Here is a 14,310-nt window from a genome sequence, read left to right as displayed (position 1 = left end):
AACCTCTCCCTTCTGAGAGGGATGCTTTCCAAAGGCTGATCTTTGCAGCTGATGATGCTGGGGTAACAGTTTCCATCATCCCTAACTGTAAGTTGTGAAGGCCAAGTGTTGTTTTTGTAGAAACACAACCCAAGAGGGCCAAACGAGAATACATACACTTACACCATTGATGTGGGCTTTATGCCTTGCCTGAAACATGAAAGACATTTCTCTAGACCTCAGTGAAATCTGAACTCATAATCTAATGGACAGGTAAACAGAGCATTTAGGGCTGGATCTGAACAAATATGGCAAATTTTACTGAAATGGTATTTAAGGCACCTGAGTTACAACCTTTGCAATAACACAGCAGCTGTTAGAGCAGGACCTTCTCTCAAGCAACTTACCCACTGCAACCCACCTTTATCCAGGATCATGTGTTAAATCACTGCAAAATCATGGGTCAAAGTTGTTTCATAGCTTTACTCTCTCAGTAATGTGCAACATGAACATAATAGTGTTATTAAGAAGTCAAAAATAACTTAACACAATTGCTATATAAGATTTTCCAATGATCAAACTTTCAGCAATTACTTTTTGTTAAGTTCAGAAAATTAGCATATTTGTTAATCAAATTAATTTAAAAAGTAGCTTTTAAAAATAAAAGCAATGCTTTAAATAAATATAGTCTTTTTTATAACCATAAAACACTTAGTCCTGTTAAAGGTAACACAAATACTCCACACAAGCACAGTACTTAAACGATTGAAATGAATATGGTGAGCACATGTGGGCTGGACACTGGGAGGGACGAGGATGCATTGCTTTGGGACATTCTCTGTCTCCTTTCTACAGTGGCACAAAGAAGCAGCCAATTCTCAGAACTACCCCAAACACACAACATGTGTTAGGATATTTGTAGTTGCTGCACAAAAACGCTGGCACCCTGTTTTTCCCCAAGCTATTTCTCTACACTACACTTGTAGCAGCTCTTCAGCCTCACTTTTAGATCTCTAGCACAGCATGATTTTAACCACAAAATCATAAGGCCAGAGCCTGCTTGCTTTGTCCAGCTGACTCCAATATCTATGTAGAAGGTGGCAGGCAAGGTCTGACCTCTCACATGTCTTGCACTAAAGCTCACATTTCTTGAAATCTGGAAAACCTTCCTTTTAATACTGGCACCACTGGGTGTTTCAGAACAGCCTGAAGGTCACCTTAAGAATTCATGACAACCAAAGGGCATTCACAGCTCTCCCCATAATTACAGGGCTGACTAGCTATGATCATTACTATTCAGGTTAATACATACCAACAAAGACTGTAACTGTCTTGCAGATCTATAAGGTAGCAAAATTTTGCTGGAATAAACTAAATTAGCTAGTTCTTACATTAGTATGTGTTGTCTGGGTGTAACCTGAAGAGCAGTTTGCTAAATTCAGCAAAAAATACACCTCAAATCTACTGATAATCTACCTAGCAACTCTGACCATTTAATATCCTGTTTAGTTGGCTGCAATTGTTCACTAAAAAAATCACCTTCAGGGTCTGCAGCAAACCATCAGTTTTGTCCTCACAAAAACAGCTGTCAGTGATACTTGTTTTGTTTGTTTAAACAGCATAAAAGTAATGTAACCTATAAGTAAAATTATAAAAGCTGGAGATTAAAATAAAGCTCAAAACTGATACAAGTGCTCTCAATTTGTTTTGATCTTCAGAATGAACAGGCCTACTCAAAGATGACAAAGGAATAAATTAGCAAATGGCTAATGTAATGCATGGAAGGGTGTCTACAGGATTTGCATGTGTGCGCACACACACGCACTTGCATACAGACAGCCTGGCTTCATTAGAAATCTCACTACCAGAGTTTAACTTGGATAAATTAACTGCGTTAAAATACTGACATTGTGAGGATTTTAATACTATCACGCCCTGTAGAGGGCACTCCTGTGTGAATTTTTAAATGCTTTAAAAAAATAGTTTAGAGTTATTGAAATCTGTGACAAATGCGACAGCTCTGCCTCTCCTCACAGCCTCCCATTCTCATCTCCAGTATCCTTCTCCTGTATTGCCTCCAGGCACCGCTTTGCCTTGGCATCCGCCTGCCCGCTCCCAGTTTTGCTCAGTCCACATGACAGGCACGCCAGCTGGATCTGCTTCATGTTCTCCAGGGCTTCATTCTTGGCGTTCTTCAGGAGATCTCCTTGGCCCTGGGGATGCACAGACATGCAGGAGAGTCAGGGATTGCACACATTGCTCAGGACCAAATGCAGCAATACTGCTCCTGTGTCCCTACAGGTCCCAGGTCCCATCTCAAGTCATCTCTGCCCTCTGGAAATGGGACAGAAGCCCCTCCTGCATCTTGGTGCCAGCACAAGTGAGGAAGGCAGCAGCCAGCACTGGACAGGGTGGGACAGGCACCAGACTCCCCCCACTTCCATGTTACCCTCCTTGGGAGGTAATTTCAACCTGAAATGAAGAAAGCTGCAGGAGAAGGCATTTCTTCTTCCGCAGTCAACAGCAAGGTCCTGCCAGGGCCAGGGCAGCGACGGCACATGGCACCCCTCTCCCCAAGCTCCCCCCTGCTCCCTGGCATCAGATCCTACGTGGCAATGGCTGTGTGTTCCCAGATATTAGACCCCTTAGGAGCTGAGAGACTCTGATAACCCACCCCCCTCCTTGCACCTGGATTTGATGCCCAGCCTTGGGCTCTCCTAGAGCAGAGCAGGCCAAGCTGCACCCATATGAAACACATCAAGCCATAGCACTCCAGTGAATCCTTCTGAACTATTTCATCTGGGACCTTTGAGAAGGCAAATGAGAATGAGGCTTCATGAACAACACACTGCTTCTGTATCTTCTCAGAGCATGTAAACATGAGGTGACTAACAGGATGTCAATCCAATTTGTAACAATTGGGAAAAATGTGTCATACGAAATTTGTATTAAGGAGTTGGGGTTCAGAAATGCCAAAATGAATATTTATGCAATATTGATATCTCAAGTGCCACAAAGCAAGACAAGATTCTGGAGCTACAGGATACAAATAAATAAAAGCCAGAAGATGCATCTGGTTATTAAAATTCAGTATCAGTAAGAACTTGAGCTCCTCTTCTCCTAATGTCACCCCAAGTACAGATTGAAGTACAGCACATGCTGCAGCTGGTTACACTCATATTCATAAGGAATAACTCCACTGACTGAAATGTCACATTCAGGTCTCTGCTACCCAACCTGATCTCCTGCAAGTCACAGATACTTTGATGAGCCTCACAGGATACAACGGACACTACATCAGGACCTTGGGCTCACTGGAGGTGTGACTGATCACTTGTCCCTTCTTGGGTTCTCAAAACAAATCAGATGTATTGGATGTGTCACAGTGTGACACCTGCCAACAGTGGGAGCATCTCTGCCCTCCCTTTCCCCAGAGCTAGGAGGAAGGATTTATCCTACACTGATGAGCGCAGTTCCCTTTTTGCCAGCGCCTGGCACTGGACTCACAGGGCCTGAACCCCTTTACACAATGTTCACAACCAAGAAACAATGGTGGCTTGCAAAGCTGCAGCACTGGTAAACACCACGTGGGACACCACGTCATCCAGGGACAGCAGCCTGTGCCTGAGAACGCGATTGCCTCATCTCCTGGTGTCACAAATTTGTCCCTGCTGAATGATGCAAATCACCATCCAGATGCTGGGAATACAACTCAGTGTGAGAATAACAAAAAGCACTGGGACTGCGTGAGCAGCTCTGTGCTATTTGCTATGAAGCTCTTTTGAAGGGATTTGTGTCTCAGCAGCATGACAGTTGAGGGAATACACAGACAAAGAGCCTGGGATCCAGTCAGCAGGCACGGTGTGAAAAAAAAACAAAACAAGAATAATTTATGGAACAGATATTTTTTGTTACTCTGAGCCTGCTTTTATATTAGAGGTTTTGCTTATGGTTAAAGATGGTAGGCAGGAATTCAAGAGCTCCAGAGCTGCCTGGAGCACCCGCCCCACCTTGGTGTCCCTTCCTGTCTGCAAATGGTACAGGAATAGTGCCAGTGCTGTAGTGGCAGGGACAACACTGCCAGACAAAGTACATATCATTAAAGACATTAAAATGTTATGCAGTTTTAAATAATTTGGGTTTAGGATTAAATACCCCGGTCACTACTTCTTATGTGCACAGGACCAAAGAAACACTACAGACTTCACCATCAAACAGGGAAAAATCAGTGTGACCATGCTTTGCAGCCTTAACCTCTTCAAGCCAAAACCTGGCACTGTGTGCTCATGTCCAAGGACAGAAAAATCCCCTTAGTGCAAGAAGCAGCCCCTCTTCAGGGTAAGGGCAAAGCTTGGAAATGTTTCTCAGGGCAGCCCACAAACTGTGTCTGTCCAGGGTCTGACATGCATGGATGGATGCTATTTGGGATTAGATGCACTGCGTGGAGGACGAGAGCCTGAGTCTGCCCTGCCAAGACTCACACCTGAAGCCCCCAGAAGCCAAGGGACTCCACACCCCACGTGAAAGTGCCAAGCCACCCGCTCTCCCTTATACATATTCTGATTTCACATTTGAGTAACCAGGCAATTAGATTACAGATTTTGTCTGAGGCAATGCACAACATGTCTTCAGGTTCCAAGAAGAAACACACGCCTCCTGAGCATACTTCCAATATTTTGAAGACATTCTTATTTTACAGAGATCTAAAAACAGAAGTAGACTTATCAAAATAGTGCAATTCCATTCATGAAGAGACCAATTGATTTATGTCTTAGTCTCCTTGTATTTTTATTTTTAAACAGCTGGTTCATTTGTGCAAGACGAAGAAGCAAAGATTATTTTGAATCATCTGTCATGAGAAAATTAACGACAAACTAGCCCTCTCTGACAGAGCTGTCATAATTCTAGAGACACCATTAAAAAAAAAAAATCTTTGTGCATGCTCCGTTTGAAAAGCCATCTGTTTGCTTGGAAAAACTGGCTGTGAGCATAATCCACTTGAGAAGAATATCAGCAAAATTGTGTCAACACCTTAACAAACTAAATACTGGTTGGAAGCTAGAGTAAACTTTACAAGCATGATTGCATTGAAACAACCTTCACAAACCGGTCACTGTGATCATCTCTGTGCACAGAACCCATCCTGCTTGCCCTTACAAACAAAGCATCTCTCTTCCAGACAAGGAGAGACCATGATAGCCCACTTCAGCATCTATCCATGTATCTCCCTTCTGTTACTGGTATCCTCAGCCTTTCTGAAAATAAATACTCGTGAGAAAGTTTAAACTCAGCATTTGGCAGGACAGTGAATTAAACCAGACGAGACTAATCACGTGTTCTAACAAAAACTGATCAAGGGGTCCATTTTCATTTAGCCTTAGGGAACATTAAAAGTTACGTTTCATACACCTAACTACACCTAACTGCAGAGCCTCAGCACAAATCAACATTACAGAACAAATAATGCAGATTGTCAAGCAACAGCAAGACTATAAGCCTTTACCTTGACAGGTTAATACTGCTTAGAAAACCCATAATCTGACATGGTTTTAAATATTGTTCAGTTCCCGTGACAAGCCTTGAATGGATTTAAGAAACACAAGTAGCTCTAGACAGACACTGGCAATGACTACCGATGGGACAAATTACATGTAGTTGTACGTTCAGTTGGTTTTTTCCAAATAATATATCAAAGTTTTTGTGAGTCAAGATGACAGCTCTATATCCAGCAGCAACCCACTCTCAGGGGCTAGAGAAATGAAAGCCAGGTTAGTGGAACCATTTTGTGTTCAAATTCACAATATTACTTATTTTATATACATTGCATGTCTATTTCTACGTAAATATAAATATATGGTCATGTACACAAATAATTACTGTTCTTATCCTTTCAAGGAAAGACTGCAACACACAGGCCAGGTTGTGGGCACTCCCAGTACTGGGGACCCCTGTTATGTCACTGTCCCACACCAGCACCAGGGGCTGCAGGAGGACCCTGAAGGCAAAGACTGGGCCTATGCAGAAGTGAATTGCACTGATAGGTGCCCCACACGAGCACCTTGCACCGCTCCTGGTGAAGCGGAAAACTCCATGCTGAGCAATGGGGCTTTCCTGGCATTGCAAACTGGCTGTGTTTCCAGGGAGGCTGAGGCAGTAGCTGTGAAAGCCATTTTCTAATCTGCTACTTGCTAAAGCAGACAGTCGCTTATCTCCTGAGCAGACACATTCTCTGACAGCACATTATGGGAGCTTTTCTCTCCAATCCTCGAGGGCTGAGTAAATACAAACAAATAATGGAGGTCTTAACACCCATCCCACATCATGATCATGATATTACTGTTATTTTTTAACTTATTCTCAAAGAATCAAGCTCTTTCATTACTATTTAATCACAAAGTAAAATCTCCAGAGGCTGCCAGTGGATGCCAGCGGGTGGCTGAAAAAGCCAGACACAGTCAAATAAAACAGCCGCAAGCACCACACCACTCCACATTTCAGAGGCAATACAGGCACAGTCACAGCACTGACAATCTGTGCCAAGGGACTCCAAATGCTGGAGAGCTGCTCTCACATTGGGATACTCTGTGTGGTGGCAGCATTTACTGCAAGGGGTGCATTTTCAAAGTGTCATAATAGGGCTAATTGTGTTTAATATTAATAAGGAGGCACACAATTAAATGACCACATATGGCTTTGAAAATGTAATCTTCGGTAGGAAACCATTAATGAAAAGATTAGACTGTTATGTTAAACTTATTACAAAGAGCAGATATTTTTCCATGTCTCCTTCAAAGTTAAATGTAAGAACAATTGATTTGAATTTGATTATGACACATTCACATTTCAGAACAGACTACTCCAAAAACAGTGTTGCTGAATCAATGCAGACTGTAAAAGCCCACCCTTTTCATTATTCCTGCAGATAGTTTGTCAACAGCTTTGCTTTATTGTCTGTGACAGAGATCATAATGCACATGTTGGCATGAAAAATTACTGTACACAAAGATTAGACACAAAGCTATAATCACTTCTCACACACTGAAAAAATAAAGCATTGCAAAAATGAGTTACACCACAGGAAAAGCAGGGTCCAAATGTTACTTGCCAATTTATCTTTAAACCCTTGCACAGCAAAAATTTACTTCCTGACAAGAAAATAAAAAGGCCACAAATATAAAAGATGGCACTTAAATGTGCTACTGGTGTATCATTTAAGGTCTCAGTTTTGGGCAGAGCTTCTCACTTATCCATTATAAAACAAAAGCAAGAGTTTGTTGTTACCTGGCTGAAAATCAGCAACAGCTTTGACACTGAGTAAATCAGGCGATCCGACCCAGTGCTCGCTGAGGCCTGAGTCATCACATTTTGCAGGATGTGCTGGTGATTTCAGATATCAAACTGAGCATCTCATTTTGGTATATCAGCATGTTACTGACAGCCAGAGACCTTCTCTCTCATTTCCCAAAGCAGGGTATAGCAAAAATTTGCAAGAAGGAAACAACTGAGAATCAATTATATCACACAGAGAAGAGATCTGAGATGGATGAAAAAGAAAACATCCACCTAGGGAAAGGCAGTCACCATTATATATAAAGTGCTAATCTCTGTAAGCAAGAGCAGCAAAGCATAACTACTGTGAAATAGATTATTGTGTGCAGTTTTGACACAAGGTTACACGATAAAAACCAAATGAAATTATCTAAGGTTGTGTCAGGCAAGAAGGTCAGAGCTCTACGGCTGATCTGCTCAATGCACTGTAGCAACAGCTGGGATGCCTAGGAGAACAAGGCTGAGGATGATGACAAAGAAGAGGAGATGGATAGTTAACAGTAACAATCTCCTACTAATTCTTGTTTCTAACCCAAATTATTCCTCATGTCATCTTTTCTCCATTTCCTTCATGAATCAGCCATATAGATGCTGGCTCCAGGCTTTCCTGCATGTCTCTCATTGCACAGAGGGCTGAGCAGGTAGAAACCCAAGCTCCTTTTCCCAGGAAAAGCACTGGGAAGAACAGAATCAGTCCTGACTGCTCTGTATGTCCCAACTGTTTTACTCCTTACTCAGGGGGAAAAAAAAAATCCCATTTGCACGAGTCTCAAAAACAAAACTACACCCGCAAGAAGGACTCAAGGCCTTGAGGGCACTCACTGCCTCGGCAAGACACTGAGCCTTAAAGTGACACATCCCAGGCAGCAGCCTCCCGCCAGCAAGCACCTAACCTACGGACAACTGCTGGGACAAGAGCTAAGGAGCAACTATCTGTGCAAATACCATTCACAAAGCTCTCTCTTTTTCAGTGCAGCCAGTTATAAGGGAGAGAGGGCAACACCAACATTACTCCAGGTGGAAAATCCACAAGGCAATTCTGAAACAATGGTCCATATAAAAGCAGAAAGGTCTCTTATCAGTTCAAGGGAAAGTCAGCAGGAATCTGGATTATGGCACTTGCACAGAGCCCATTCAGTCATGGCTTGCCCTAAACACCCAGCAGGTTCCAGTAGATCAGCCTGGTCCTCTTTGAGACACAGATCTCTCTAGGTGTTCAGATATCATAGCAAAGGGACACAGAGGAAGTTAATAAAAATTATTAAATATATTACAATAAATAGAACTAAAAAATAAATAATGAGAAAAGCAAGCAGAAATTAGAATGGCCCTAACTTGTGACTCAGATCAAACATTCACCTCACTTGCAGCTTGACTGCCATTACACACCATGGGCTGTACACACAGAGTGGATATGTGACTGCAGGTGGGTAGCCTGACCCAGGGATGGAGCCTGATACTAACCATGTAAATGTGGTGTGCTAAAAACAACATTCATGTTACCTGAAAACCAGTTCCATCTGATTTTAATTACTTTATTTAAACTCCCAATCTGACAGTTGTTCAATATTAGGCCGTCCCACACAAAATCCAAAACTTTTACACTGATTTAATTTGCCATTTGAATCTCACCCCAAAAGTCTGCATTAGAGAGGATGATGTAAAGGGATTTACAGAGCTGTTCTGCATGAGCCTGGTTAGTTTTCTAGGAGGCTGGTGACAGTTCATTGCGCAGCCAAGCAGTCAATCTCATAGCAAGTGGCATGACATAAATGACTGGGAAGAGGGAATGCCATCTGTCTGTACTGGTGTGACACTCCCTTGAAAAACACCCATACCATTTATGCCTTCTTTTCCAGCTGTTGGAAAGGTGCAGTTAAAACCTAAATGGTTGTGCTGCATACCAAGAGACAGCCCCCATTCCACCACATGGAGCAAAGCTTCCCAGTTATTACAAAACTGCCAGTCCACCACTTGTATATTCGCAAATTATGTGACACAGCCAAACACAACCCTGAGAGCAGTCTGGGAGGTGGAAATGAACAAACAAGGAGAACCTCAATGAGAATAGTCAGGCAATTACCAAAGAAGCAAATACTTAGAAAACCTTCTGATTCTGGCTGCTGGCCTCACCAGCATGAGGATATCACTGCTTTGTGCAGCCATGGCAACTTAGGAAAGAGGGTCTGTATTTGTAATTCTCTTACAGGATTTGCCTAATGAGACAAAGGCGAAGGACATATATTGCCAGCTTGCTCTCAAATTCAGTTGAGTGCCCCTCCCCAAACCCTTCATAAAAACCTGACAAAGAATTAACATCAAGCATTTGTTTGAGCACCTAAGTGGCAAAAGCACTCATGCTACAGCCTTCTTTATTGATCTTTAAAAAGAACTCTTCACTGAAATCCAGGGGCTCTTGCAAATCAATTGCACTCTATGGCTACTAATTTATTCCTTCAAGCAGGCATTTTGTGTGTAAAAAGAGTGGTTTATTTATTTATTTTTTAAATAATGCCTATGCTTCTGTCTCATATGGGCATTTAAATTAAATTATATCGGGCTGTCAAAAGCAATGAATGTGAGCATTGACTGTAACTGTGCTGCAGCAGGAATTTGCTTTCAGAAATAATGCCATTAATTTGATGTTAGCCATGTGTTGAGCAGTTCAGCTGCCTGTGTGTCTCAGGCACAACATCAGGCAGACAGTTTGCAAGCACAGCCACAAATGTATGGACTCTTGCTGTCAACCCCTCAATGCTAGGAACCTGCCTTTTTTTCTGAAGTTTAAAATCACAGGGTGGCTGGAAGCCCAGGAGTGGACAAGTAATACTAAGAAAACCCCACATCTCTGAAAAAATTTGGGCACTGTTTATTTTTTATACACATCCAAGAAATCAGAATTGTCCAGGCACCTATTTTTTAGTCCTTCTTTCATCACCAAACACAATTTCTCACAGGTACTGGTCCAGAGAGTACCAGGAAAAAAACAAAAACAAAAACAAAAACAAAAAAAAAACAACAACAACAAAAAAAAACCAAACAACAACAACAACAACAAAGGGAAGAAAGATGAGGCAGAAAGTGCACAATTTTTTTTTTTTTTTTGCATTTGATTTTTCTGAGTAAAAGGACTAGCTGCAGGAAAAGAGATGTTTCGCAGCTAATGAAAGACCTGTGAAAGGCAACGCCCAAGAAAACATTTGGCTGGCACCCCTTGTTCCCTAGTGCCCTCTGTGCTGACTCAGATGCACAGGCTGGAAGCACACAGTTAACATCAAAATCATGTCCCTTTGTCGCAGTGTAGCCGCAAGATGTCCCTTAAGTTCATCAGAACCTGGAAAGGGTTTAGTGGCCAACTCTGAGCTGACTCTGTTTTCACTGAAGACAACACGCACCTGCGCTGGAGGGAGGGAGGGTTGCAGCAATGTCACACAGTCACTGCTCTCCTCTGAATTGCTGGAGATACTAGCTAAAAAAATACCTACAGCTGTGCTTAATGCTAACTGAAATAATCCAATCAAGATGAAATCAAATTGTGCCTGTCAGAGCAGAGCGTTTGTGGACAGAGCACCTTCAGCATTGCTCCCACATGCTCTCCTAAGGCTCTGCTCCTTCCTTTCTGCCTGCCACAAGCACTAGTGCCTTAGCAACTATGTGGTTTGCAAACGCTACTGCTGCAGTGGCTGCTGGCCAACACCACCAGCTGACTGGGCCATGGGAATCTGCAGAAGCCATCCCTATTCCTACTCCCCCACATGGGACAAGACAGCCCTCTCCTCCCTCCCTGCTAGGAGCTGTAGGCAGCCAGTTCTAAGCTGTTCACAAGCAGCACAGGCTACAAACAACTTTATGCTGAAGCAGAAAGCTTTAAACTGAGACCAAAGCTTCCAAGTCACATGAAGGATTAAGTGCCAAAATAAAATAACACAAACTGCTGTCTAACTACTAGGAGAGAACAGGTTTTTATAGGATCCCTGAGCAAATGCTCTGATTCACCTCACCCCTGTTCAGGAATCAGCCCTGTCATTCTGGTGCCCTGCACTCAAAGGCAGGTTTGCTGTTGAGGCTGGACAGTGAGCTCAGTGAAAGCAGAGCTGTGCCACCCTCTCTGCTCATGTTCCGCCAGCCAGTGGTTAAAGAGGCTCCTATGAGCACAGAAACCACAGGCCTCAAATGCTAACAGGGCTTGTTTCCCCTGGGAGAATCCCAGTCCTGTCTTCCCAGTGCAGATCAAATACAAACAGAAGTGCATGGGGTTATTTTTGTAAGCAGAATGCTGACTGACCCAGAAGACAGAGAGCTACTGAAAGGAAGCAACTGAGAGGGGAGGAGAAAATCAGCAGGGGTCAGAAACAGGGCTAGGTGTAAGTAAGAAACCTCTGTTTCTGTTTTTTAGAAAGATAGGAATGGAAACACACAGCAAACTGAGTGAGCCAAGCACAAAAATTAGTGGTGCAGGATAGGGGTAGTATTCATTTACAAATTCATTGCCCCAAAATATCAGTGAGGGAAACTGAACAAGCATAATTTACAATCCATTACAATACTATGCCACATAAAATACAAGGCTTCTCAGCCAAATTGAACTCGATGTTTAGGCCATTATTACAGGTGTCTGTAATAATACCTCCACAGTTACTGGGGAGGGTTGGAGAAGATGACTACCCAGCATCAGACCACTGAGCTGTCCTCTGAAGGAAAACTGTCCTGCTGCTGCTGGCAGCCTCCATTCCCTGCCTGTTTATTCCAGACTTGTAAATTAGGCCACTCAGGTTGTCCAACTACTACCACCACCAATGCCTGAAAAGGTAAAAACACTTTTTGGAGTGCTTTTCTCTGCGTTCATGTGGCTCAGCTCCTCCCCACTGCTACATACACTAGCATCCCTAGGTCACCATCCGATGGAGTGGTAGAGTGGGAACCCAGGGAACAGAGTGAGAACTTAGCTGCAATTATCACCTCTATTATTACTATTCAGAGCAATCACAGCCTATCAGTCAGGCTCTTCCTGCCAATACCAGACCTATGTCTTATCTGTAACACAGAAGGTACTGAGGAAAAGAGCTGCTAAATTCGCATTTTTAACTTACTCCTCTAAGTCAGTCTGCTCTCATGTAAGAGCCTTTCTGAAATCAGAAATGCCATCTTTTTCTTTTTGTGATCTAAAAATAAATAGCAGCTGCCTCAGCACAGGAATAACTGGTTTTGTCTCCACTTTTCTCCATAAATGGATCCTACCTGTACCTGAGGAAGTGACCCATAAGAAAGTGTCCTTTATCTCCCGCAGGTTTCATGAACTGACACTTGAATTCATCTGACCCAGGTAAATGAAGACTGCAGCTGTCAGAAAACAAGATTGCAGATTCCCAATCCATTGTTCCTACAGAAAAGCTTACTTCCACCCACAAGTACTTGGGTCTCTGATTTCCCTAGCTCCCATGCAAGGTTTTTGAAATGCCTGACACATTTAGGGCTTATGGGGTCTACCATAGGTTCTAGGGGAGAATAACTGCAGAGCCAATGCCTGGTCTCATTGAACACCCACTACTTTCACTTAATGCAGTAGTTTGTGGCTTTTCACTGTTCCATCCCTCCCTGCAGACCCATATTTCCAATAATCACACATGTAAACACAGAAGTCTTTACTCCACAGCCTTCTACTGGTAGTGGCTCCACACAACAAAAAAATAATCAATACCACCATTGAGTTAAAGAGCATTTTACTTTTACCACAACTCTCAGAATATGTAGTGGTGTGGATGACCACTTTTCAATGTCAGGAGGCAGTAATGGAATCTAGACTGGTACAATGAAACAGGGAAGGTCGTGCCAGCAAATCACTCCCTGCTAGATTCAGAATTTGGCTCCCATGACTCATACACTGACACAAATACAGAAGTAGTCAAAGGTCCTGGCTAACAATTGATTATGCACATTGTGACATGTGGAGAGAGGATTTCTATCAATGCTCGGGCGGGAGAAGGTCAGGACTTGGCATTCACACAGAGACATGCCAGCCCCCAGCTTCAGCCAAGCACAAGGACCAGGTACTGCTCCATTATAAAAGAAACGCCTGGATTACACTGAGGCCACTGACTGTGCCAGGGAAAGCCCAAATATCATCTCAGCAACTGCAGAGGAGGAAGTTCCAATGGAGCAACCAGCAGCTTTCATCACCTCCCGAGCTCCCCTGAGGAACTATCTTAAATTAGATACCCATTCCCCCACAGGGAGCAGGTTTTGTAGATGCTGGCATGTAATTCACACAACAAAAGGGGCAGTCAGCTTGTCATCATTTGTAAGCTCTGGGAAACTGTATATGATCTGCTGACAGGAGCTGTAAGGAGCTCCAAATATACCACAAGAGTGATTTTTAGAAGATGTTGAATCTCTTATCACACACCATTCAAACACAACCATTTCAGGTGCATACCACTTACAGCTCCTGGGGAATGGCACAGCACAGATTTAAAAATAAACAAATGCTAGAAAAAAGCAATGTACAAGCAATTCTCTGCTAATGTTCTTGCAATGTACAAATCAGTGCCAGTACCCTGGCAGCTTGGCTTGGGTTACACTGCAATCCAGAACACCTGACAGAGGCAGCTGGTCCTTTTCTCTTGTTCTTTGTTAGTACAGCCATTGACAGATAGAAGCAAGGAATGTGTGAATTTCTGCAGGAATTTGTACTTTCATTACAGCCTTATTAATTCCTCTGAACAAGGTCACGTTGTCAGATTGGCACAAGCTAGATTCCCAATTTCCATGTGTTCCAGGTTGTGTTAATTAACTCCACTGCAAGTACAGCAGCCTTTGATATCCATGTCTCAGATAAAAGCGTCACCATTGTAGGGGAGGGAGGGAGTGGTGGCAGAAGTTGCCTAAGTTCCAATGCCACCTGGAGTTTTTGCCTGCACTCCTCTTCCTGAGAGTGGTCAGTAAAACCTGACCTAGTTTTCATATCCAAGCAATCCTCCTTTGGTGGGGAACCACTTACATTCA

At 43.1% G+C, this 14,310-nt stretch overlaps 1 protein-coding gene across 1 annotated transcript in view; it reads right to left on the bottom strand.

Moving 5' to 3' along the window:
- Window positions 1–202: 202 nt before the first annotated feature.
- PLCL1 (phospholipase C like 1 (inactive)) overlaps window positions 203–14,310 on the bottom strand; it is a 181,717-nt gene continuing 167,609 nt past the window's right edge. The window contains exon 6 of the mRNA XM_056495950.1: window positions 203–2,192. Coding sequence (XP_056351925.1) covers window positions 2,010–2,192 — 183 coding nt within the window. The 3' untranslated portion in view covers window positions 203–2,009. The remainder of the gene's footprint in view (window positions 2,193–14,310) is intronic.

The sequence above is a fragment of the Oenanthe melanoleuca genome, chromosome 7, assembly GCF_029582105.1.
Source record: "Oenanthe melanoleuca isolate GR-GAL-2019-014 chromosome 7, OMel1.0, whole genome shotgun sequence".
Classification (NCBI taxonomy): domain Eukaryota; kingdom Metazoa; phylum Chordata; class Aves; order Passeriformes; family Muscicapidae; genus Oenanthe; species Oenanthe melanoleuca.
The sequence above is the reverse complement of the archived record's forward strand: the minus strand, read 5'-3'. Positions and strand labels throughout refer to the sequence as shown.